Source organism: Pelophylax lessonae (assembly GCF_965119305.1).
Source record: "Pelophylax lessonae genome assembly, chromosome: 9".
In the NCBI taxonomy this organism is placed as follows: domain Eukaryota; kingdom Metazoa; phylum Chordata; class Amphibia; order Anura; family Ranidae; genus Pelophylax; species Pelophylax lessonae.
The window spans coordinates 76,776,942-76,803,718 of record NC_138776.1 but is presented as its reverse complement, the minus strand read 5'-3'; the positions used below and the strand labels follow the sequence as shown (position 1 = coordinate 76,803,718).

Below are 26,777 nucleotides of genomic sequence, written 5' to 3'. Positions count from 1 at the left end.
TTTAAAAAGATGTAAGCAACACATGAAGAATAAGCCACTTTTATTCACATTTTACATAGAGCAAACTAATCTCTAGAAATATTAAATAACTGTTACTTATATAAAACACTACAATGCCTACAGCACGTTGTACTGCAGAGCTGTACTAAATAGCATACATTTATCTTTCTTACACAGAACATTTCCAGCACCAGAACCACTGGTAATCCAGACCATTTTACAGTTCTTTAAACCTTCAGTCTACTGACCATCTGCGTACAGGAGTGATTACCAGATCACTGCCTGTGGGATCTGGTAATCAATGCCCGGTGGGATAAATAGAGAGCAGACAGTGTCCATAGGGCCAATTCTAAAAGCACCCCAAACACTTCGAGTTTCCAGTCCGTGATCCAAAGCAGAATGAAATTTGTACGCCTCCATGGAGACAGCTCAAAATGAAAGCAATGTCTTGTGGATAATTTCAGTGCACTCCTGAATCTCCTCCTCATTTATGGTCAGTGGGGGTGCCAGTCTGATGATATCCCCATGTGTGGGTTTGGCCAAGAGTCCATTATCACGGAGTCGGAGGCACACCTTCCAGGCATCGCAGTCTGAAAAAGTAACACAGGTTGATTTGTCAGCATTCTATGTGTGGAAGTCAAAATGATCTGCAGCATACAGTAAGATCACTTGGCATCACATAACCTTTGTTAAATATGTAGAGTACTAGTCCCATCAACCCTCACAGATCCATACTGAAAGGATGCCAATATTTTCTATGCAGGATGTGGAAACCTTACAAGCGGACCTGAAAAAAATAATGGGGTGGGCAACTACATGGCAGATGAGGTTTAATGTTGAAAAATGTAAAGTAATGCACTTGAGTGCCAGAAACCAAAAAGCAAGTTACTCACTAGGGGGGGAACCTCTGGGTGAGTCTAGGATGGAAAGGACCTGGGGGTACTGGTAGACAACAGGCTTGGCAGTGGCATGCAATGTCAAGCCGCAGCAAGCAAATCCAACAGAATACTGGGATGCATAAAAAAGGGGATTCACTCCAGAAATAAAGAGATTTTTCTCCCACTCTACAAGACTCTGGTCCGGCCACATCTGGAGTATGCTGTCCTGTTCTGGGCACCGGTCCTCAGGAAGGATGTGCTGGAACTGGAAAGAGTCCAGAGAATGGCAACAAAAATAATTAGGGGAATGGAGGACATCAGCTATGAGGAAAGACTACAAGCACTGAACTTATTCTCTCTGGAGAAGAGACGATTGAGGGGGGGGATATGATATCAATGTACAAATACTGTACCTAGTGACCCTAGCATAAGGAACAAACTATTCAGAGAAAGGGAATACAATAAGACACGTGGCCACTCACTAAAACTAGAGGAAAGGCGGTTTAACCTTAAAGTACGTAAGGGGTTCTTCACTGTAAGAGCAGTAAGGATGTGGAATTCTCTTCCACAAGCAGGGGTATCAGCAGGGAGCATCAATAGTTTCAAAAAACTATTAGATGGGCACCTTAAAGACCACAACATACAGGGGTATACAATGTACGGTTAACAGCAAACACACACACACACATCATAGGTTGATCTGGATGGACTGATGTCTTTTCAACCCAACTATGCAACTATACAACTATGGAGTAAATATATGGGGGTCTGATAAATGTGTCCTCTATATAGCTATACATCTATATCCACACACACACACACACACACACACACACACTTCTGCTTTTTCACTATTTTTATAGCTAATGTGCACTTTTCTGTTAACTGTTGGAAACAAAGTTTGAGCATGACACTCACCGCATGATGAAAACCAACCACCTACCTTCCAGTTTGATCAAATAGACATTTGTGGTCAGAACCAGTTTGAAGCAACTGTCATGGCAGATTGCCGCTAGTTCCTTTTTGTGTCAGTCGCATGATGTTAACGCCCATTTAACTATTAGCTTGCCATTAGGAAGATATGGACACTGATTGGATTAATTATATGATCACACCTAGATTGCAAGCTAGAACACGCCTATGCCTTATGCATATTCATTACTATAAATTAGTTAGACTAAAGCTTGTTAGCTAGAGGATATACTTCTGCTTTTGCCCAGTTCACACAAACTGAGCTTCTGTAAAACTGTATCCTCCCACTGCAGAGAATAAAAGCACATTTTCTTTTATCAATTTGGACTCACTATCTCATCCTAAAGGTCTTTTTTGAAGACTTCCTAACTGGAAGCAACAAAAGCTAAAAATAAAGCAAAAACCTAGGTCAAAGAACTGTGCTACTTTAAAGAGTTTCCCAGATTACAAAGAACCATTTTTCACCATTAACAGTTGGAGGAAGAGTTTGCAGGAACCTGGCATTGTACCAGCGATCCATTGGTCATGGTTGCCATGCTTTGTGGGCTCCTATGCAAAAAAAAATAAATGCACTTTTTTCCTGCAAATATTTGCATTTTTTTGCAAAAGGTGGACTTTCCTTTAAGTCCCTGGTTTACTACAGGAGGATGAAGGGTGTATTTAGGCCCTTTTAGAAATTCATTGGGCCACTGGGCTCCTGCCCAGGCTGCCTGCCAAGAACATTTTGTTCAAGATTGAACTTGTTGCGGTGCATGTAATGAATCATGTTACAACAAATACTTTCTATAGGTATATGGTGACAATACAAAAGAGCATTACCGATTATACTATGCTCAGAGGTTACCAGCTTCCTAGTATACAGCCAGGAAACCAAAGTACATGAGGCCAGGAAAATCTAAGGTAACCAATTATAGCATCAGTATGGAGATTCACAGTGCTAGTAAGGGAGTACATCCCCTTATGGGACGTATGACAATATGGACTACACCTACCTTTAGTTTGTTTTATGACAATGGCATTAAGTAGACCCTTTCCTCTGACAGCTGTCACTATGTCGGATGGTGCCTTCATAAGCTCTGCTCTCAGCAGCTCCCCCATCAATTCGGCATTCTCTGCCAACTTCTCCTCCTCTATCACCTGTAAAACAAGAAGCATTGTAATATCTCCCAATATGGCGATCACTGACCGCAAGAACATTTGAAGTCTACAGTTCCTAATTAAAGTTCTAATGCAGCAAGTATAGATTCAGTACTTGCCTCTAGAGCAGCCACTGCCACCCGGCAAGCTAAGGGATTGCCCCCATAGGTAGATCCATGTTCTCCTGGCTTGATTGTGAGCATAACCTCATCATCACAAAGAGCAGCAGAGACCTGAAAAGAAAATGAAATGGATAGCATCAATCTGAATACATTGATCTGCATGTTATACAAGCCTTCATATACAGAGAAATCTACTTTAGGACCAAGGGAAATGATGTACAAAACATTGAGTTAATGCCAATTGACAGTCATATTAAGGGGCTCAACTATTTTGGAATGTGGGCCCTGATGGCTTGCTCAGTCCAATTTACCAGGATGGCTGCTTGCTGCATCATGTCCAATCTGATCTCAACCATTATAAACCTTTTTGTATAACAGCACATTTACAGAACAGAAAATCTACCAAAATGCTCCCTACTCTTACAAGGATTATCTGGATGCATGCAGAGTAAAGTCACTACACAATATCAACAAAAGTCAACCCAATCATTCCCTCCATGAATATTTACAAAGCGCAATTTAAACACACACAAAATTAGGCTAGGAAAAAAGTAAGCCGTACTTTGTGGTGGTGTTTGCTTGGAACATTGTAAAATCTTATTAGGAGTAAAACTGCTCACATAGATGCAACCCCAGGGGAGGACTGGCAGCCTTGGGCCTGGGGGGCAAGTCCAGTCAAGTGGCCCATTGAACCACCGAGCTCACCATCTATGCCCACCTGGTTTATAACGGATATTGATGTTATAAAGCAAGACAAATATGATACAATGTGGTAACATAATTTAATGTTAATAGCAACAAAGGAGGTTTAACAAAAATAATGCATCAATGCAGCCTCACCAGTGCCCATCAGTTCAGCCTCATCAGTGCCCATTAATGCAGCCTCACCAGTGCCCATCAGTCCAGCCTCATCAGTGCCCATTAATGCAGCCTCACCAGTGCCCATCAGTCCAGCCTCATAAGTGCCCATTAATCCAGCCTCACCTGTGCCCATCAAGGCATCCTGATCATTGCCCATCAATGCAACCTGACCAGTGCCCATCAATGCACCCTGATCAGTACCCATCAATGCAGCCTCACCAGTGCCCATCAATGCAACCTGATCAGTGTCCATCAGCTCAGCCTCATCAGTGAAAGAAGATTATTGGTGAACCCAACAAAAACTGCGCAAAATGAATGTGATGTATAAATAAATAAACACTACTCATATCTATAAATGTGTTTAGGGTGAAATTGCTTCCACTCTGCGAGCTGCAAAATCAACGTAAATAACGTGACAAATGAAAAAGTGAAAAAATGTGGCACTCAACAGTTTGATAAAACACAAAGTAAATTATTCCAATGTGCAAACGTTCGTGCAAAAAAACTGTTTCTAGTGTCCAAAAAAAAAAGGGTTAAGCAAACAGCCAATGATGGAAACACAGACTTGATAGGAGTGAATCTCAAAAAAGCCTCCACCTCCACACGATCACCCAGTGAAATGTATAGGTACCGCTTACCAGAACCACTGGACCCCTTAGTTATAGGGGGTCAAACATGCTTATTGATCCACATCAGATCCGACCTTGCACATCCCCCTCTCACACAGGCGAGATAGGAGCCGCCGCTCCACGCCTGCGTTCCTTAGACCCTTAGATTGGGAACGTGAGACCGTAAACTTCCGGGTCTAAGGAACGCAGGCGTGGAGCGGGGTCTCCTATCCCCAGCAAACTGAAAATGATCCTTTGATGAGTAATACTGCACCATGAGAGCCTGTTTGTCATTTCTCTCCATCTATGACTTGGTTCTTTAATGCTCCATCGATTTGGCAACACACTGTCGCCTGTGTGAGAGGGGGATGTGCAAGGTTGGATCTGATGTGGATCAATAAGCGTGTTTGACCCCCTATAACTAAGGGGTCCAGTGGTTCTGGTAAGCGGTACCTATACATTTCACTGGGTGATCGTGTGGAGGTGGAGGCTTTTTTGAGATTCACTCCTATCAAGTCTGTGTTTCCATCATTGGCTGTTTGCTTAACCCTTTTTTTTTTTTGGACACTAGAAACAGTTTTTTTGCACGAACATTTGCACATTGGAATAATTTATTTTGTGTTTTATCAAGCTGTTGAGCGCCACATTTTTTCACTTTTTCAGCCTCATCAGTGTCCACCAGTCAGTGCAGCCTCATCAGTTTCCATCCATGCAGCCTCATCAGTCCCCAGCAACGCAGCACCACCAGTGTCCACCAGTGCAGCCTCATCAGTGCAGCCTGATCATTGCCCATCAATGCAGCCTCACCAGTGCATATAAGTTCAGCCTCATCAGTGCTGCTTGATCAGTGCCACCTATCAGTGTCCATCATTGCCACCTACTAGTGCTGCATATCAATCCAGCTTAATCATTGCTCCTGATCAGTGCTTACCATTGCCGCCACATTCTCTGCCCTGCTGACCCCGTCCTATGTCCCACTGACCCCCATCCTCTGCCCTCATGTCCCAGGGTCTGATAAGGAAGCCGCAGCCATTCATTGTGAACAGCTGTGGCTTCCTCATCAGACCCCGAGACAAGAATAGTATACTGTGGCTGGGGTGGGATAAATGTAGATGGGGGTGCCCGATTTAAATCTTGCCTAGGGTAGCACAAAAATAAAATACACCACTGGACACTGATGCATAGTGACTAGTGGCAGTCATTAACCCCTTTGTGCTGCATTAGTTGTACCAGTGTCAGTGTTTATTAACCATTTCATGCTGCACAATACAGGGGTTAATTAACACTGACACTGGTGCCACTGTCACTAATGCAGCACAAAGGGGTTAATTAACTGCCACTGGTCACTAATGCATTAGTGGCCAGTGGCAGTACATTAACCCCCTCCATGCTGCATTTTACAAACAGCATTGTAAATTAACTCCTCGCCTCAATGAGTTAATTACTTGAGCCATTTCACACATCTACAACACTGACATAACATTGCCTTATGTAAGGTGTATTATCAGCCTGAGCAGCCTCTGAAAACTCACTATTCCACAGGGCTTCACTGGGCTGGCTCCTCGCAGTTCCTTGCAGAAGCACTCTCCTCCGTCCTTTCTTCCCGCCTCCTGGCCTCTGGATGACATCACACTCGGCCGGGACTAGAAAGCATCTGTCGGGTGGAGATCACTCCGCCTGACAGGGAAGTGACTGGACTCACCAGTCAAAAAGGCCACTCGCTCCGCACCGATTCCACCCCTGCAGACAGGCATGACACCCGCCGGCCGCCGCTACATTATAGTATACTTGCAGAGCTGCAGCAGAGCAGTGATGCTCCGCAAGTATAACACAATGTAGCGGCGGCCGGCGGGTGTCATGCCTGTCTGCAGGGGTGGAATCGGTGCGGAGCAAGTGGCCTTTTTAGGAAGCATCAGAGCGGCCTGGAGGGCAATCGCCTCCCTGCCTCCCGGCCCAGTCCGCCTCTGTGCAACCCTGCATTGAGCATCATGAATCTAATCAACTTGAGACTTCATCAAAACTGAGCATCTAGAATTTAAGTGACTTGAGATGAAGTAAAATTTTTAACATTAAAAATCATTTAGCAGGCTCACGTTCTTGAGGGGTACTTTAGTACTCCTTTTGGACTTGAGCATACAAAAAGAGAATAGCATTAGTGACTTCAGAAGTGAATAGGATCTTTGCGCTCACCCAAGACAAAGTCTCTTCAGAGTCTATGCCCTTCACAGGGCTTGGCAACGCAGAGCGGTCATGTTATGAAATAAGACCACAAAGTCCTTGCAGCCCTGAAGTCACCGTGTATGGAGCCCAAAGAGGCAAATTTAGTCACATTAGTCTTAAAAAGTTACTGCGATTGTACTATACGTTTTAGACCTTGGTAAAAACCACCACCAAAAAGGTTTTCAGTAGCAGCCAGTTAAGCATTTTTATTCTATTTGAAACCGTTAAAGAAATGTTTTTCCATAGGATACTTCTTACACACGAAAGGAGGGGTGCCCAACCTTTTGAAGAGCGAGGGCCACTTAAGCAACTTGGTAACCAGTCATGGGCGGATGACAGGTTTGTGTCTATTCTGCATATGCAGGGCAGACATGCACACAGCCTGCTGTACTCTATGGGTCTTCCAATCCGATCTGCCCAGACAGAAGGGAACGGATCCCCTTCTGTTTTTAGCAGATCGGATTTGAGGTAGGCAGGTGTAAATGGACATAAGTCCACGATAGAAGTGAATGGGTGGGTTTGATTGGATCCACCTGAAAAACTGACAGGCAGACCCAATCATGTAAAAGGGGCTTAAGGCTGCTTTAACACAGATGCGCTGCTGTTTACCAGCACTGTGGGTGCAGTGCACCTGTGGCTTTCCTGAAGGTTAGCTGCACTTTACCATAGAATTCCATTATATCCTACAGGTGTGGTGCACTTCAGAAAGCGCACCAAAGCCACAGGTAATAACAGAAGTCTATGGCTCAGTACCGGTTACCTGCAGGTGCACTGCACCTGTGGATCAGTTTGAGAGAGGCTGCTCTAGGGTGTCGCGGGATCATGGAAGAGAAAGGCTGTTAGATGAGCCCGATCCCCTGCCAATTTGTACATTGGCACTGATAAGGAGCTCGGTCAGTCTCAAAAGTGAAGGGAAGTGTGCTGTGCTCTCTGCTTCCCCCTACAGTGCAGTACCCAGCTAAATGAAAAAAGGTACTGTGCTGGATAGAGATACACTACATACATACATACATATACATAACACCACACCACATATTAATATATATATATATATATATATATATATATATATATATATATATATATATATATATATATATATATATATATATATATATATATATATATATACACACACACATACATATATATATATACACACACACACACGTTTATGGGCGGTGCATAGGAACACAGATGATCCAAGGAGAATGCTGTTGCAATGATCGATGAGTAAGATCTTGATTAAAAGGAACACAAAGTACATACCATCCCGGCTCTTCTTCCGGTTACCCCACAAGGGCTCTGTGCGCCGCTGTGACAATCGATCTTCGCGCCGGCTGGTTCTGGAAAGGTTCTTCCCCAGCAACTGCAGCTATTGGCACACCCGCCATCCCCAATCCGGCCTCCATCTCGGACAGTGCCCCTGCCTGACTGGGGACCCGGCCTGACTGGGGACCTGGGGTGGTATGTACTTTGCGTTTTTATTAATCAATCAAGCTCTTATTCATCGATCATTGCATCTGCATTCTCCTTGGATCATCTCAGTGTGTTCCTATGCGCTGCCCATAAACGTTGTACACGGTTCCAGTACTTCATCCCATGCTCTTTGGCTGGCAGCAAGAGGACACTGATCGTGGCCTATCGGACAGCATTTATATCCATCCATAACACAAGATACCCAGGGAGCGCCTGGAAACTTTTTGGTTTTAAAATAAATTATATATATATATATATATATATATATATATATATATATATATATATATATATATATATATATATATATATATATATATATATATATATATATATATATATATATATATATAGTGTGTGTACATACGCATGTAAATCCTGACCCCTCTATTCCTGTACCATGAGAACTTCTTTTGTAGGGCTTGTTTGGGATAGCAGCAAGGACTGCTGCTACTCTGAAAAGCAATCCATGCTGCGATCGCTTTTCAGAAGAATTTAACAGGTGGTAAAAAGGCAATACGTTGCCTCCTCACAGCCTGTTTTAGGCCCGTAAAAGCAGCCTTACCACACCGCAACCATGCAATGCACACAGTTGCGGGATGGTTGCAGTGCATCCCCATTCACCCTGGGTAAATCTCCAGCTGCAGCCACAGCATGTGTACACCCCCAGCTGCTGCCTTTGCAGCTAAAGAGAGGAAAGTTGGGGGTGGTATAAACAGCTCAATCATGTGGTTTACCACCCCTCCAACCTGACATGTGAACAAGTCCTTGGTTCACATCTGTGTGGCTGGTTGCTGCATGTAGGGCAACCCATTCATTTCAATGGGCTTCCCTACCCGCAGAAATGCAGAGAGAGAAGTCCCTGGCCCTTTTTTTTTTTTTTAATTGGGCTGCACCAAAAGCAACCTATGTTTTCCAGTGTGTGGAATTAATATTGGCAACCATAAAGTGCAGAGCATTTGTCGGTGTCAGGAAAGAGCACGATTTTGCGAGTGTTCCATGACACACAGTAACGTGAACCAAGTCTTGGACAGGGGTGCCTCAAGACTGAAAATGCGTTTCAAGGGCGCCCCTACTGAAAAAAGGTTGAGAAACACTGGGCTAGAGTAACCAGTGCAGAACTAAAACCGCCATTTCCATGTGATTTTAACAAAACTGACCTTTAAAAACAGAATCTTCCCTTCAGGAATCACCCTGCAGGTATCCCTGTTGCTGTCCCAGACAAAGTGCATTTGGTATCACTCTGCCTGTGACAGGAGCCAACGCTATATAGAAAGCATCAGCTCATCCACTGCAGCTGCAGGTTTCCTCCACTGCGGGCTCCATTATCAACACTGATCCTCTAGGATGGCAGGTGAGGAACCCGTGATCTGGGCTTGCCAACCTGCCATCCTAGAGCAGATAGGTGTTCGCAGGTCACATCACAGGGTTCCCTGTGACATGGTTGGGAACCCCTGGCATAAAGTCATAAGTACCTACCGGATACACTCCTCCGGACAAAGCTTTTCCAAGGATCACGATATCTGGCCGAACATTTTCATGGTCTACAGCAAGCATCTTTCCAGTTCTGGCCAATCCAGTCTGCACCTCATCAGCAATGAGCAGAACCTGAAGGAGAAAAATGAGAGGTATAAAATCACATGCAACACTAAACCCAAAACCTTTATCCACAGATCTGCATCTACTTACATTATGTGCTGTACAAAGCTGTCTCACGCCAGTCAGGTAACCATCATCAGGAACGACGACACCAGCTTCACCTTGAATAGGCTCAACCATAAAAGCTGCCACATTTGGGTCCTGCAGAGCTCGCTAGAGGCAAAAAATGTATAACTTAAAATAATGAATTGATAACTAGGCTCTACACCTTACGGTTATATTGCTGACATAAGAGATAGAGTTCTAATATAGTTGAACACTAGGCAGATAAATACCTCCACCTAATCCATCTCTGGGGCAGGAATTGAAGCCAACTCTCCCATGGGAGCACAAACTAAAATCTGATAGAGGCTCTAACCTTTTCCCAGAATCAAGAAAATGTTGGCGGTATGTCCACTTTAAGTGCCACACTCTTGACATGTTATGAGAGTTTCAACCAGGTTGAAAGAAAATCCTTAAAGTGTCACTAAACCCTTATCAAAATATATCAATAAATTGTGTATTACATGTTCATACTCCGTCACTATGAGATTCATTTTCTGTATTCTGCAAAAAACCTGGTTGATCCTGCTGCTCTCCCCCTCCCCACCCCCCTTCTGTCTATGTCCCCAATTCATCTATTTCGCAGCTGCGGCGGCAACTCTGTATATGCTCAGTTTTCAGCGAGTATCTATGCTGAGCATTTCCTCTCTATCACATCTGAGTCTGAGTCATCTGATGTCTGGTCACCCTAGCTTACCCACTTTAAAGGGGAAGTTGAGATTACAGGGGGGGGGGGGGTCACTTGCCGCTCCCCCCCCCCTTTGGAGACACCCATAGTGTTAGCTCTGTGTGGATGTGACCCCCTCCCTTTTCTTTTTCACATGAAAGGGATGTGCTGGGATAAGATGGAAGGAAACCTATGCTAATTTCGTTTTTTTGCAAAACGTGCTGGCTTAATCTGAATGAAACTATGTGATCACAATTATTTTGAATCTGTTTTCCAGACATGGTAAAAGGCTAAATTTAAACCTGTATATAGTATAAAATTACACAAATATCCTTTGATAGTGGAAGCCGTGCATTTAAAAAAAAAAAAAGGGAAAGGAGGTAAAGCTTGTTAGAATTAGAGTGGGATATTGAGATTGTCACTTGAGTATTAATTTGATATGCTAATTTGTTTAATGATCTATATAATTTGGTTTAGACAACCTTTGGTTGGAAATGAAATACGGGGGTATTGGGAAAAACTTGTAATACAAGGTTACTTTAGATTAGGAGGAGATGGTTAGCAAAGAAATGGAATACATAAGAACTTTTTCTACAAAAATTAAATCTAAAGGTCTGATAATCACTTGATGTGTGGTCCATGATATGAGTAAAAAATAAAATTAAAATATATGAAAAACATTCAGACCATAGCTTTCTAGTTTTGGACATCCCCTTACTCTTTTTCCAATTACATTGTAGACAGTAGGAAGGGGGGGGGGGGGTGTAAAATAAAACCCTTAAAACTTCTTGTACGAACTCTGGAGATCACCTTTTTCCAAAGTCCCGTTTCATAAGACATTGATCCAGTGGACCACTGGTTCTTGTTCTGGGATAATGCAAAGTTAATTGATTGGCTGTCTTCAGCCTTCCAGCTTCTTGCTGAGGTTGCCAAAGTAATATTAAAACGCATAAAAAAAAAAAAAAAAACACCACACAACCAGATGACCAAGGATGCTGCATTACAACAGCCCAGGACACTTGCTGGGTCTGTGAAACTACAATTCCACCCTAGTCCTGGCCCAGTAGAGCTGAGATTATTCAACTTTGAGCACCTCAGAACAAGAACAAGTGGTCCATAGGGGGCAACTTCTTATGAAACAGAACTTTGGAAAAAGGATTTTATGTCCGACAGCCACTCTGTTCCCTCCAGTGTGACACATGGACCATGTCATCAGTCACAAGCAGTTATGGCTGCCTTCGCAAATGAGCATGGGACAGCACCAGGGTTCACTACAATGCTTTATCATATACTGCTTCTTGTTTTACCTGTAACCAAAAGGTTATCAAAAGCTAAACATCCTTTCCAGAGATTACAAAGATATATTCAGATGCCCAAATCAGGCTCTTAACCACTTACCTACCGGGCACTTTCACTCCCCCCCCCCCCCCCCTTCCTGCCCAGGCCGATTTTCAGCTTTCAGCGCTCTCACGCTTTGAACAACAATTGCGCAGTCATGCTACACTATACCCATATGAAATTTTTATCATTTTTTTCACACAAAGAGCTTTCTTTTGGTGGTATTTAATAATCTCTGGGTTTATTTCTTACAAAAAAAAGAAAAAATGACAGAAAATTTTGAAAAAAAAAGTTTTATTTTCTGTGAGTAAATTTTGAAAATAAACGTTTCTCCTTTACTGATGTGCGCTGATGAGGAGTCACCAATATGCCACACTGATGAGGCGGCACCAATATGCCGCACTGATGAGGCGGCACTGCTGGACACTGACGGGTGGCACTGATGAGCACTGATGGGCAGCACCATCAGTGTCTAGATGAGCAGGCACTGATGGGCACTAACTGGCAGCACTATGGGCACTGGTTGTGGGCACTGATGGGGGGCACTTGTGTTATTTTATTTACCTCTTTTGTAATCAGGGCACTGGTGATCAGTGCCCTGATTACATTTTTCTTTGTCCCCTTACCGGTGATCGGCTCTGCTCCTTCCTCACACGCAGTCTGGCGATGAGAGATGATCTCATGTTTACATACGAGATCATCTCTCATTGCATGGTCCGATCACATGGTAAATGGCTGCTGTGATTGGCCATTTACCACGATCTGTGATTGGCTGTGTCCAAGGGACACGGCCGACACAGATTTTCCCTGATGCGCGCTCGCGGGAGCGCGCGGGGAGCCTGTTACTGGGAGGCCGTTTAAAGACGGCCTCCCGGAAATTCGAGTCTGCGCTGCAGCCGTACTTCGGCTATAGCGCAGACCGGAAGTGGTTAAGAGTATGCCTTTGGTCTATATGGACATATTTAATGGATGGCCAGAAGATTGACCAGTGCCAAATGCTACTGCAACGGCCACAAAAAAATTGTCAGACATACTTTGTATGTACAGTGTCCCGAAGCTACAGAGCGTAACAGAGGATCTAACTTTATGGGAGAGTCTGTACAAGAAGTTTTGAGGTTTTATTTTACACCCCTCTACTGTATAGAATGTAGTGTAAAAAGTAAGGAGATGTCAGAAACTAAAAATCTATAGCCTAAATGTATTCATATATTTGTATGCCCCTAAGGGGATATTTGGTGTGCTGCTCAATTGCTTACATTGTTTTGAAGCTGAAGGCCTCCACTCGGATCTCACAGAGAATGTTGCTGATCTTCTAAGGTTTTTAACAAACTAATTTACAATATGTCACAAAAGGGAGTACACCCATCACATTTTTGTAAATATATTTTTCATGTGACAACACTGAAGAAATGACACTTTGCTACAATGTAAAGTAGTGAGTGTACAGCTAGCATAACATTGTAATTTTGCTGCCCCCTCAAAATAACACACAGCCATTAATGTCTAAAGCAACTAAAAAGTGACTACACCCTTAGGTGAAAATGTCCAAATTTGGCCAAATTAGCCATTTTCCCTCTCCGGTGTCACGTGACTCATTTCGTGTCACAAGGTCTCAGGTGTGAATGGGGAGCAGGTGTGTTAAATTTTGGTGTTCTTGCTCTCCTACTGGTCACTGGAAGTTCAACATGGCAACTCGTGGCAAAGAACTCTGAGGATCTGAAAAAAAATAATTTTACTTTACATAAAGATGGCCTAGGCTATAAGATCGCCAAGACCCTGAAACTGAGCTGCAGCACGGTGGCGAAGACCATACAGTGGTTTAACAAGACAGGTTCCATTCAGAACAGGCCTCGCCATGGTCAACCAAAGAAGTTGAGTGCGCATGCTCAGCGTCCTATCCAAAGGTGGTCTTTGGGAAATAGACGTATGACTGCTGCCAGCATTGCTGCAGAGGTTGAAGGGGTGGGGGGGGGTCAGCCTGTCAGTGCCGCATACTGCATCAAATTGGTCTGCATGGCTGTTGTCCCAGAAGGAAGCCTCTTCTAAAGATGATGCACAAGTAAGCCCGCAAACAATTTGCTGAAGACAAGCAGACTAAGGATCGGGAATTACTGGAACCATGTCCTGTGGTCTGATGAGACAAAGAAACTTTTGGTTCAGATGCTGTCAAGCGTGTGAGGTGGCAACCAGGTGAGAAGTACAAAGACAAGTGTGTCTTGCCTACAATCAAGCATGGTGGTGAGGTGGGGTAAAGGTGATGGACAGGCTCAAGCATGTCTCCAGACAAACCCTTTTGAGCATCTTCAAATGGAAGGTGGAGGAGTGCAAGGTCTCCAACATCCACCAGCTCCGTGAGGTCATCATGGAGAGTGCAAGATGGTGGCAACCTGTGAAGCTCTGGTGAACTCCATGCCTAAGAAGATTAAGGCATTGCTGGAAAATAAATGTTGGCCACACAAAATATTGCCATGTTGGGCCCAGTTTGGACATTTTCACTTAGGGGTGTACTAAAATATTTACAAAAATGTGAGGGGTGGACTCACTTTTGTGAGATGCTGTATGTGTTTTCTCCAATGCTAGATCCTAAGCGTTTGGAAGGATCTCAAACTAAAGCCAGGTGTTCAGGTGCTGTACCATTTGTTCACATGCTTAAATTGTAAGATAGACATATATACATACACACAGTATCTCACAAAAGTGAGTACACCCTTCACATTTTTGTAAATATTTCATTTATATCTTTTCACGTGATAATACTGAAGAAATTACACTTTGCTACAATGTAAAGTAGTGAGTGTACAGCTTGTATAACCTTGTAAATTTGCTGTCCCCTCAAAATAATTTAACAGTCATTAATGTCTAAAAAGCCGGCAACACCCCTAAGTGAAATGCCCAAATTGGACCCAAAGTGTCATTTTGTGTGGCCACCATTATTTTCCAGCACTGCCTTCACTCTCTTGGGCATGGAGTTCACCAGAGCTTCACAGGTCCTCTTCCACTCCTCCATGATGACATCACGGAGCTGGGGGATGTTTGAGACCTTGCGCTCCTCCACCTTCCGTTTGAAGATGCCCCATAAATGCTCAATAGGGTTTAGGTCTGGAGACATGCTTGGCCAGTCTGTCACCTTTACCCTCAGCTTCTTTAGCAAGGCAGTGGTCATTTTGGAGGTGTGTTTGGGGTCATCATGTTGGAATACTGCCCTGCGGCCCAGTCTCCGAAGGGAAGGGATAATGCTCTGCTTCAGTGTGTCACAGTACATGTTTGCATTCATGGTTCCCCAATAAACTGTAGCTCCCCAGGGTCGGCAGCACTCATGCACCCCAGACCATGACACTCCCACCACCATGCTTAACTGTAGGCAAGACACTTGTCTTTGTACTCCTCACCTGGTTGCCACCACACAAATTTGACACCATCTGAACGAAATAAGTTTATCTTGGTCTCAGACCACAGAACATGGTTCCAGTAATCCATGTCCTAAGGCTGGCCATACACTATACAATTTTCTTATTCAATTTCCTTTAGATTTACCTTAAACTATGTAGTGCAAGGGCCTGCCTGACTGCATACAAATTTAAAGTGTTTAGGTTTGACCCTATATTACATGGTTTTGGTAAATCTAAAGGAAAGTTGAACAAGAAAATTGTATAGTGTATGGCCAGCCTAAGTCTGCTTGTCTTCCACAAACTTTTTGTGGGCTCTCTTGTGCAACATCTTTAGAAGAGGCTTCCTTCTGGGATGACAGCCATGCAGACCCAATTTGATGCAGTGTGCACTGATAGGCTGACCCCCCCATCCCTTCAACCTCTGCAGCAATGCTGACAGCACTCAATTTCCCAAAGACAACCTCTGGATAGGACGCTGAGCATGTGCACTCAACTTCTTTGGTTGACCATGGCGAGGTCTGTTCTCAGTGGAACCTGTCATGTTAAACCGCTGTATGGATTTGTCCACCATGCTGCAGCTCAGTTTCAGGGTATTGGCATTCTTCCTATAGCCTAGGCCTTCTTTATGTAGAGAAACAATTTTTTTTTTTCAGAACCTCCGAGTTCTTTGCCATGAGGCGCCATGTTGAACTTCCAGTGACCAGTATGCGAGAGAGAGCGATAACACCAAGTTGAACACACCTGCTGCCCATTCACCCTGAGACCTTGTAACACTAAGGAGTCACATGACACTGGGGGGAATGGCTAACTGGGCCCAATTTGGACATTTTCACTTAGGGGTTTACTCACTTTTGTTGCCAGTGGTTTAGACATTAATGACTGTTGAGTTATTTTGAGGGGACAGCAAATTTACACTGTTATACAAGCTGTATACTCACTACTTAACATTGTAGCAAAGTGTTATTTTAGTGTTGTCCCATGAAAAGATAATAAAATATTTACAAAAATGTGGGGGGTGTACTCACTTTTGTGAGATCTATTATACATACACATATATATATATATATATATATATATATATATATATATATATATATATATATATATATATATATATATATATATATATATATATATATATATATATATACACACACACACACACACACATATAGTATATTATGTGATTTGAAAAGTAGTTCAGCCATGTTGAAGTTCTATTGTCTTTTACAAGTTTTCAATTAAAATGTAGAATTGTCTGTTTAACTATGCTGATAAGTCAGTCAGCATGTCCACAATTAGGTTGCAAGGCCATTCTGGCCACAGGAGTGTACAGCCAATTCTGTAAAACATGTTTAAAATCAATCACTTTTCACAGTCATTTTGTAATAAAAAAAAAAAGCTGCTCTCAGCTATATTCCCCACAATGGAGTTTGCCTCTTTGGCCAGGACTACCTCCACCCAAGTGTGTGGAGGTTCCAGGTAAGGTTACCCTAATTGAGCAAAAGAGGGGATATTATAAAGGAAATTTGAAAGTTCTGTTTATTATTGCATTCTATTTTGTATGTATTGCACACAGCATTAATAATGTTTTCATTACATGTTGCATTCTTTCAATCCTGATTAGAATTAGCCTGCCTATGTTACGCCCCTCTTACCATAACAGTAAAATTGTAACATTAATGAGATACCTACATAATGTGTTTAAAAACCTTGAATTGCATCAAACAAAACAGAACATCTATAAGGAAAGATGCTGAGTGTATCTTTGAGTCTGTTCCCTACTGCAGTAGTTATTAATTTGGATCAATAGGAGGATCGGAGCTGCATGCCAAAAATGCCAGAATGACAATTTAAACCAGTTTGATATCTATTTTTTTACGCTGTATCCCAAAGGCTTGTTTTCTGTGTCTCATAGGGAAGATTTACCTTTACTTCCAGTCCCACAGCCAAAACAGAAGTGAAAAAATCCCTGCAAATTAACTGAATCTCTTTGGGCCCCATCACCAGAACTAGTGTCCTCATAGGACAATTTCCCCTCTTACTTTTCCGGGAACAACCCAAAATGTGGGATTTTCTTTTGCTTTCACTTTCGATAACCGGACAAAACTGAGGGTGAATCTCCCCAACGGGCACACGGAGCAATAAAAACCTGACAGGTGTTCTAATACCTCTACACTCTATCCAAAGTTTTAAAATGTTTTGCCTTTACCACTTAAGGACCGGAAGAATTTACCCCCTTCCTGACCAGGGGTTTTTTTGCGATTTTTTACTGCGTGACTTTAACGGACAATTGCGCGGTCGTGCAACGCTGTACCTAAACGAATTTGACGTCATTTTTTTCCCCACAAACAGAGCTTTCTTTTGGTGGTATTTGATCACCTGTGCGATTTTTTGATCATGCGCTATAAACAAAAAAAAGCGTAAATTTAGCAAAAACAATATTTTTCAAATGTTTATTTTTTCGCAAAAAGTGTATTTTGATTGGTTTGTGCAAAAGTTATCGCGTTTACTAACAAAGGGAAAGATTTGTCTTTTTTGGTGTTTTTTTTTTAAAAGTAATGGCGGCGATCTGCGATTTTTTTTGCGGGACTGCGACATTGCGGACAGATCGGACCCTTGACTGACATTTGGGGTTACCAGTGACATTACTGCAGTAATCAGTGCTATACATATGCACTGTTACTGCAAAAATGACACTGGCAGGGAAGGGGTTAACTATTGGAGAGGGAGGGTTAAGTGTGTCCTAGGGTCGTGTTTCTAACTGATGGGACATGGCTACTACTGTAAAAACAGATCAACGGTCCTACATAGCAGAACTGTCTGATCTCCATTTTTTACACAGGGGAGAATGACAGGCGACTTGTTTACATTAGCCGCCTGCCTTTCTCCCTTCCCGCCGAACATCGGGTCCGCCGGTCACACGCACTGACTTGTCAGTGAAAGAGCCGGGGCGGGCGCGCGCCTCAGCGGGGCGCGCTCGCCAGCTATTGGCTCACAAGCTGGTGACAGGCTAGTGACGTACCGGTACATCACTTTGCCTATATATACTTGCGGCAGTCGGCAAATGGTTAATGACCAGATCACGTTTTGAGATACAGCACTACGTTACTTTGACAACTGCATGTCTGTACAACGCTATACCTAAATACAATTTATGCGTTTTTCCCCCCACAAATAGAGCTTTCTTTTGGTGGTATTTGGTCACCTCTGCAGTTTTTTTGCGCTAAACAAAAAAAAAAAAAAAGTCTGACAATTGTGGAACAAAAATATTTTTTTACTTTCTGCTATAAAAACATTCCCAATAAAAAAGAAAAAAAAAAACAAACCAATTTTTCCATCAATTTAGGCCAATGTGTATTCTGCTACATATTTCTGGTAAACAAAATTCCAATAAGTGCATATTGATTGTGGACGCAATAACTTTTGCGCAAACCAAACTATGGGATAGATTTATGTAATTTATTTGGAACTAGTAAATGGCAGCAGCGATTTTTAGCAGGACTGCGACATTGTGGCGGACAGATTGGACACTTAACTGACACTTTTGGGGGGACCAGTGACATCATTAAAGTGCTAAAAATATGCACTGTTACTATACTAATGACACTGGCAGGAAAGGGGTTAACACCAGGGGCGATTAAAGATGCTTTCTAACTGTGTAATCACTGGATAAACCGAGATCCCTGTGTTCATCACTGACAGAACAGTGGTCTGCCGGGTTCATATAGGCAGACCGCCGTTCTGTCTCCATGTGGAGTGACCCGCTGACTGACTCCCCCTTTAGCCAATCGGCGAGTGTGCGTGCCTCCACTATCTGCTACACGAAGCCACGTACAAGTACGTTGTTTTGCGTAACAGAGCCGACCTGCCGCAAGCAATAAGTCAGAAGAAAAAGGCAGAAAACATAACTAGTTGCTTACCTCAAGGGCAGGGAGGTCATTATATGGGATTACTTTAAAACCAGGCATAAATGGTCCGAAACCCTCATAGCTGGATGGGTCTGTGGAAGACGATATAGCAGACATGGTCCTGCCCCAGAAGTTGCCAGCTGAAAGAATGAACATAACTGTTTAAAACAAGCTGAATTTTTCAACCTGTAAGATATGTCAGTTAAGACCAAATACAACGCACATTCGTGTCTGCATGACAGAGGCAAGGTACATGCATAATTCAAACAGTCTGATAGTGTGTTAAGGTGCCAAAGCAGTCATAATTAGAAGTAAATCTTAGAGATGCATGTAGAAGTAAATCTTAGAGATGCATGTAGAAGTAAATCTTAGAGATGCATGTAGAAAGCACAGACTACCTAAGCCTGCTGTACAAGGCTTACTTTTTAACCGGATACTGCCCATTTGGCCGAAATTCAAACCATTGTTGGCCACGTTGACCTGGAAGCAAGAAGCATTTTGTCACTTCTGGGTTCAGAGCTGTCATTACAACTATTGTGGTTGGGAAAGCCACTAACCAAGCCGGCAAAAATTCTGGTTGCTTCCAGGTTCATTAGTCAAGAAGAGATTGGGGAACAAATGCTCCTCTAGCTCTCCATCCTGACCGGTTACAGTGGTCCCAGGCTACCAGGAGGAATGGGAGAGTCTGAAAAGCATGGTGGGCAGCACCTTTATAGTGCAAGTAAGGTGGATCTATAGCAGCCCAGTTCACTTTTACTGAATGTCAAGAGGACGGCTGAAAAACATATATAAACTAAGCTCACAGCAACCAACTACAAGATTAATACTTGAAGACCTGGTTGTTGGTCAGGTACAGGCCTGATTTACAAGTATAGGCCTGTGTTAATCCACCTGCTGGGAGTGGCTTTTGGCACATTCCCCAAGTCTTCCAATCAAATAGGATGACTAATGGAGTCATAGGATTAAGTATATTTCAGCAGATTTAAGTTAGCCCTGCAAGCTTTAAGGTAACATTTTGACTTTGAGACTAAGATATGCACAAGTAAAACTTTATGGTAATGGAAATATTTACAGCAGGTTTACAACTTTGTATTGGCTCATTTGCACCATAATGTGAAACATTTTTTTTGATCACATACATGTGTTTTTTAGTACAATTTTAATGCTCCTTGACATCTGCTGATGGGAAGTGTGTTGGTTAATTTCCCAAGTCATTACATTATTTTTACTTGCATTTGTTTTACCAATGTGTTTATTTGTACGGCAGAAAAATGTATGCATGCTGCATTTTTCCCACACTACACATCACTGCTGCATTGAAGTTTGAACAGGGCATATAGGAAACAATTGGTATCCAAGTGCCCTTGCAGACAACTATATTGATCATATACAGCCAGCCCTGTCTCTGCATGAGGTGTGAATGAGTCCTACATAATGCTATATTTTAGGCAGAAAATGCTACTTCTGGCACCAGGATCTCAGCATAGGACCTGCAACAAGGTGGTTGGTGCTTGATGAGCAAGTATGATGCAGAACAGGGAGTTAAGTGTTGGGTTACAAGGGTGTGTACAGGTTCCATACAAGGTTTAAGTTATGAGTTTAGAATGGGGTTAAATGTAAAGGGAACAAAAGGATGGTTCTGTGTTGACAACTTGCGCCCAACAGTTAACCTGAGTAGGTTAATAATTTAAAGTTTTACTAAACCCAGGAGCCTGCATTCACTATCTGGTATCCCACAGTACACAGAACTTTGAAATGCAATTATTTTAGTAAATATAAACTGCAAAATACCTTTTCTCATCAGCAGCAAATAGCAGTCTTGTAACTTCTATCAGTGTCTGGCCGGCCGAGTACTGATTAAAGCTTGTAGGAGGAGTTTTAATTCTCCTCTGTCCTATGAGGCTGCATGACCTCTGACCCTCTGTCTGTACAGCACAGATTGGTCATGTGCAGATCACACGCACTCCACCCCCCCCCCCCCCCAAAATAGCAATACACACCAAACTGAGAATGTGCAGAGTGCCCCCAGCCAGGGCTCTGTTCCATCAGATGGATTGGGGACTGGAATGGGAGGATCAGAGAAGACAGCACCAAACAGCCTTTTCACTAGGGCTGTGCATATTTACTTACCTCACGATTCAATGTGATTACGATTATTAGGGTCGCGATTCGATACGATTCCGCGATGCATCACGATTACTGCCCATGCCCAGCCCACTGCCCAACGGTTTTCAAAACTTTATAAAAAAAAACCATCAAGCATTAAATAATGATCTGGCTGTGGGACAGGAAGTGAAGTTAAATCTCCCCAATAGTACATAGATGGCAAAAACTTTAGGGGTATAACCCACCCTTGCTCTATCCAAAATGGGAACGTTTTTCCTATAGTTCTACTTTAAAAATATAACACTTAAAGTGTTTTGATTTTACTGTTGTGTGTTTACTATTCTGTATATGCAGTAAAGTAAACTTGTTATGCCCACTGCCCAAGTTCTCACACACTGCACAGGATTAACCCCTGAGGTTCCACAGTGGGCATAACAAGTTTACTTTACTGCATATACAGAATAGTACACCCACAACAGTAAAATCAAAACACTTTAAGTGTTATATTTTTAAAGTAGAACTATAGGAAAAACGTTCCCATTTTGGATAGAGCAAGGGTGGGTTATACCCCTAAAGTTTTTCCCATCTATGTACTATTGGGGAGATTTAACTTCACTTCCTGTCCCACAGCCAAATCAGGTGGCGAGAGGAAATCCCTACAAATAAAAGGAATCAATTGGGGCCCCTCCAGATCACCAGAACTAGTGTCCTCAGAGGATTTTTGTTATATTGCTGTTCTGGGGACAATCCAAAATTTGGAATTCTTCCTTTTGATGATGATCAATACAAAAAAGGGAATGTCCCTCAAAGGGGCAGAAAGAATTAATAAGTAGCTCGAATAAATTTCCACTTTGTCCAGAACTACAAGCTTTTAATGTCCAGGCATTGGATGATTATGTTAGACATTGCTTGTGTGACTTTCCCTACCTAGGGGAACTTCAGAGCTGTCTTTTTTGCTCCAGGAGCTTGTGCCAAACACGAACAGCACTGGACTCCTGAGATAAAGAGCAATGTATAGTATTGTTATAGCACCTTACATAATCAGCAGGGTTTTTCTGCCATGAACCAAGGTGAGAATCTCATCTCCGGACACCCTCTACTGATGAGAATGTTCTAGTGTCTTGTTTGCAAGCATTTCAATTTCCACTGGGCATTTCCCAGTGCCCATATTAATATCCGCAAAGGCAAAATGCCTGTGGCACATATGTTGCTAGAAAACATGTCCCAGTGTGCAACTTACCTGCAAATATAATCTGAGCCTTGTACTTGGGAACTCCTTTCACAGTGTATGCCCATTTCCGGGCTAATTTGCAGGCAGTTTCACCACCTTCAACACCTAAAACAAATCAAAGCTTTGTTATAATCTTCGCAGACAATTGATACATTCACATCTGCCAACTTTACCTTCGGTCTCAACCTGCTGCAATTGGAAAGGCCTGACAAAGACATGCTCAATATTGCCAAAGCAACAGTTTAATATACCAGTACATTAAAGTGGTGCTGAAGGTTTTTTACCTATGCACTCTGCCTTAAAATGGTAAAAAAACTTGAGTGCAGCCCCCCCAAGTTGTACTTACCTGAGCCTGATCTTGATCCAGCGCTGTGCAACCCCTCTCCCCTCATGGGCTCAGAGACAGCAGCAGGAGGCATTGGCTCCTGCGTCTGGTAATTACAGCTAGTGAGCAGGCAGGGGACAGACATGGGGATGGCAGGCAGAGCCGCGCTCTGTCAATTAATGGGGGGGCGGCGTGGGGGGAGCTGAGAGCTCCAGCGTTGGGACCCCAGAGGAGGATTGGAGCTGCTCTATGCAAAACCATTGCACAGCGCAGGTAAATATAACGTTTGTGATTTTAATTTAAAATATGAAGCTTTACAATCACTTAAAAAAAAAAAGGTTTCTGCAAAGTTCTAGCATATACCTGAGTTCATGGGGAGAACTTTGTTGTAGTTGAATAATTTGGTCACATACTCTTCATATTCCCCAAGGACATCATTGTAGAAAGCCCTTGAAGTAAGTGTCAGTTTTTCTGCTTGAGACTTCAAAGCATTGACAATCTTGGGATGACAGTGTCCTTGGTTCACAGCACTGTACGCACTCAGGAAGTCGAAATACCTCCGGCCTTCCACATCCCAAACGTACACACCTAGAATGGAAAGGTTTGGGTTTTAATATGGAGATTTATAGTTACCCAACTTGAATATATAATCCAAAGCAGATATTGTAAACAAAAACTATACTTACAATAGCAACTAGTCAATGGAAATGGGCCATTTCAGGCATTGCCAAAAGGGGCTCCCCACTATTGTAGAACCCATGAAGAAAGCGCAAGGGTAACAAGGATGGGTAAACAGGACAAACACTGCTTTGTAACTGCAAATTTCTGGCGTTTTCCTAATATTTCACAAATGGTATTTAAGAATTAGATGAGCGCTATTTAAACATCTGTCTCAATAGAATTTTAATGGTCCTTGTAGGCTCTAAATCTTCCATGATATAACTACCCAGAAACCGATTACAGAGTGCCTGGGAACAATGTGCCAGACCACATCTCCTTGACTTATACAAGTTTAACCTGTAGACTGGAAACGAGTATGTTACACATCTCCATGCCTCACCCTACAAAGCTGTAAGCGCTGGCACCATACCATTTACAGCCATAGCAACCCACATCTGGATGCCTGATAGCGAGAGGTTTGTGCATGGATTTCTTTTAACCCAGCACATTGAACTGGCTATTTAAAGCAGAGTTCCACTCATTTTTTAAACATAGCCACATTGTAATGGGCACCCATAGTGGTGAAATGTTTGGCTGCTTATATGGTTAAAATGCCGTTAACCCTCTTATGTTGGGGTCGGAACCGACCCGTTTTCAGGTTTTGAATGTCTATAAGTATCACATAAATTTGTTTATTGCATCAAGATTTTTTTTTACTTTGTCAGGAACCTCTATTTAAACAATGTAATAGAAAAAGAATCCTTTTCACTAAATTATAAAAATACTGTGGTGAAAATTAAGACGTTTAAGGTGTTAGGGTCAATTCTGACCCAGTTATAATATAGGATTATAGGACACTAATAAGTGCCAAAACTGAAATCATAAACACTCTCTCTGCTTAGTAACACTGACAGCCAATCACCTCTCAACCCTGTGAGCTGTAGTTAGGGAGGGGCCTATCTCTTTGCCTGCTTCTCTAAATAAAGTAAAGAAACATAAGATCAATACATTTCAGAGTTGCTGGTTTATTTTACCATTTTTTTAAATTTGAAAAATGAGAGGTATGCTATCAAAAGGTCTAGGGCTCACACCAAAAATATTAAAACCAATCTTTTCAAGGATAAAGAAGCCTAACAAGGTAACCAAGAGGTAAGAAACAAATTGGATAAATAATTGTTCAGAGGGTATTTTATGGCTGATTCAAAACCGACCCGTTAACATCATGGATAGTAACAGAAAGCTAACAGAGGAGGGTTAAGTACCTTTTTCTCATTTATCTTGGGACCTCCCGTTGCAGCCGCCTAGGCGATTAAGTCATCAGCCTGGCCCGATGACGCCTGGGAAATCTGTCACTGATCCCAGAAGTTGCAAGATTTCCTGACCAGAACAAAAGCATGCCCGCAGTGTCATTGGGTAGCAGCTGCACAAAATCCAAGAACTTAAGCTAGGCCGCAACCGGAATAGACAGAAAAGAAATCCTCATATAGTCATAATGTGCACATAGCCAGCTCTATCCATTGCAGTTATGGTGAATTACATTGATCTCGATGCGATTAGGATCATTTTGCCTAGGAGACTGGAACTCCGCTTTGTTTAATTTTAGAAGCTGTAGACCTGTTAAGACACTGAAGTGAGCAAAACACAAAGAAAGAAGGCACACCATCCAAGTGCATTACTGTATAACTGATCACTAGTAAAAAGAAAAATCACTGTACCTACAAAAAAAAAAAAAAAAAGAAGGGGGAAAATGCAGGCTTTAAAATGCCCAAAACACCAAACACGTGACCAGACCGAGTGCATCTAACATTTGGAGGGGCAGGGCTCTGAGGAAGAAGGCATGGCTCTCGAAACTAGTTAGCTGTGTCCTAGCCAATGATCATGGGTCTGGTGGTGTTTTATGCATTTTACCACCTGTGCTTATTCTCCTTTTACGGGTACAATGGTTTTTCTTTTAACAGTTCTACAGTAATGCACTAGGCTTGTGCGCCTTCTTCCTTTGTGTTCTAGTTTTGGTTTCCCTGAACCGAAGAGGGCTGCAAGGTTTTAGTGCATATATTGATGGTTCCAGTTGATGGATGCCTAGTGGTCCCTTCTGTTACTATTAGGGCCCCGCGAGGATTGGCCTGCCAAGAAACGCATCACCTGTAACGCAGACATTGCTTTTACTTAGCTGAAGAGAGCAGCTTAACAATCCATACTTGCTCCTTCCACCCTTCTGGAAACTTTAATTGAGGGGGGAATAAGGGAGCTGCCATTGCATGGAGCAACAAACTTAGCCATACATGCTGTAGGTCCCAACTGAAAATATTGCAGCCAATGGATTAGAACAGCAATGAGCAAATAATCAGGAAGGATCGGCAATGGTAGCCTAGAAGTCACCTTTAAGAAGATCAATGCACAAAACCCAAAAACGAGTAGCCATTTTTATGGGGTTATGAATCTGTGCACATGGCAAACTGCACCTTCCAAAACATTTACCATTCTACCAGCATCAGTTACTGCAGCAAGCTAAACTATGAATATTAAAAAGACAAACCTTTTCCCCTTTCCAGAGCAACAGGCAGAGGGTGGTAGTTGTGGGCCCCGTACTTTGATTCTCGGTCATAAACATATTCTGAGGTCAATACTTCTTCCACTGGTTTCTCGGTGGCCACTGGTCCAGCTGAACTCATGGAAGCCCGGAGGTTGCAGAGAGCACCCAAGGTGCGCCTTTGGACAAGTTTGGAAAACATCTTGAAGTCTGAGCAGATCGAACGCTACCTGCAGGGAAAAAGAATTTAATACTTCCAAACCAGCAGCAACTCCTAGCTGTGTGTCTGCAGTAGAGTAACCAATAGCATGAAAGCGGCCAACACTATGTACCTTTACTCAGCCAAATAATTCACAACTAGTCGTGCGCAATAATGACCATGACAACACCCAAAACCAAGATAAGCCTGCTTGGTTAACATTTTGCAACATCATTTTGTCTCGGATTGTTGAAATGAACCTTTCAGGGTTGTTCAGTTGATGCAACTACTCGGTCTCAATTCCAACTACACATCCTGAGCTGACTATGCATAATACTTACACCTTTAGTAAGGACAGTGGCCAAAAAAAGAACTAGAAAGATAGTATAGATCAGGCATCACTAAATGGCGGACCGCGGTCCGGATCCGGACCCAGTTAATGT

The 26,777-nt window shown here is 42.7% G+C and overlaps 1 protein-coding gene across 1 annotated transcript; it reads right to left on the bottom strand.

Moving 5' to 3' along the window:
• Positions 1-308: 308 nt before the first annotated feature.
• On the bottom strand, positions 309-26,359 carry OAT (ornithine aminotransferase). Its single transcript, XM_082269194.1, has 9 exons — positions 26,142-26,359; positions 23,309-23,533; positions 22,630-22,725; positions 19,296-19,423; positions 9,967-10,089; positions 9,757-9,885; positions 3,107-3,220; positions 2,843-2,987; positions 309-590 (listed from the first exon to the last, which is right to left on the bottom strand). Exons 1-9 carry the CDS (start codon positions 26,335-26,337, stop codon positions 430-432), a joined length of 1,317 nt encoding a protein of 438 aa, XP_082125320.1. The 5' UTR covers positions 26,338-26,359; the 3' UTR covers positions 309-429.
• Between the last annotated feature and the right edge of the window lie 418 nt (positions 26,360-26,777).

Bases quoted from the DNA above. Each gene is read 5' to 3' on its own strand.
- OAT (XM_082269194.1), bottom strand. From the start codon at position 26,337: ATGTTTTCCAAACTTGTCCAAAGGCGCACCTTGGGTGCTCTCTGCAAC. The intron at 22,726-23,308 runs GTATATGCTAGA...GATTTGTTTTAG, and splicing joins AGTTCTCCCCATGAACTCAG to GTGTTGAAGGTGGTGAAACT. The intron at 19,424-22,629 runs GTAAGTTGCACA...TCATTCTTTCAG, and splicing joins GGCTCAGATTATATTTGCAG to CTGGCAACTTCTGGGGCAGG.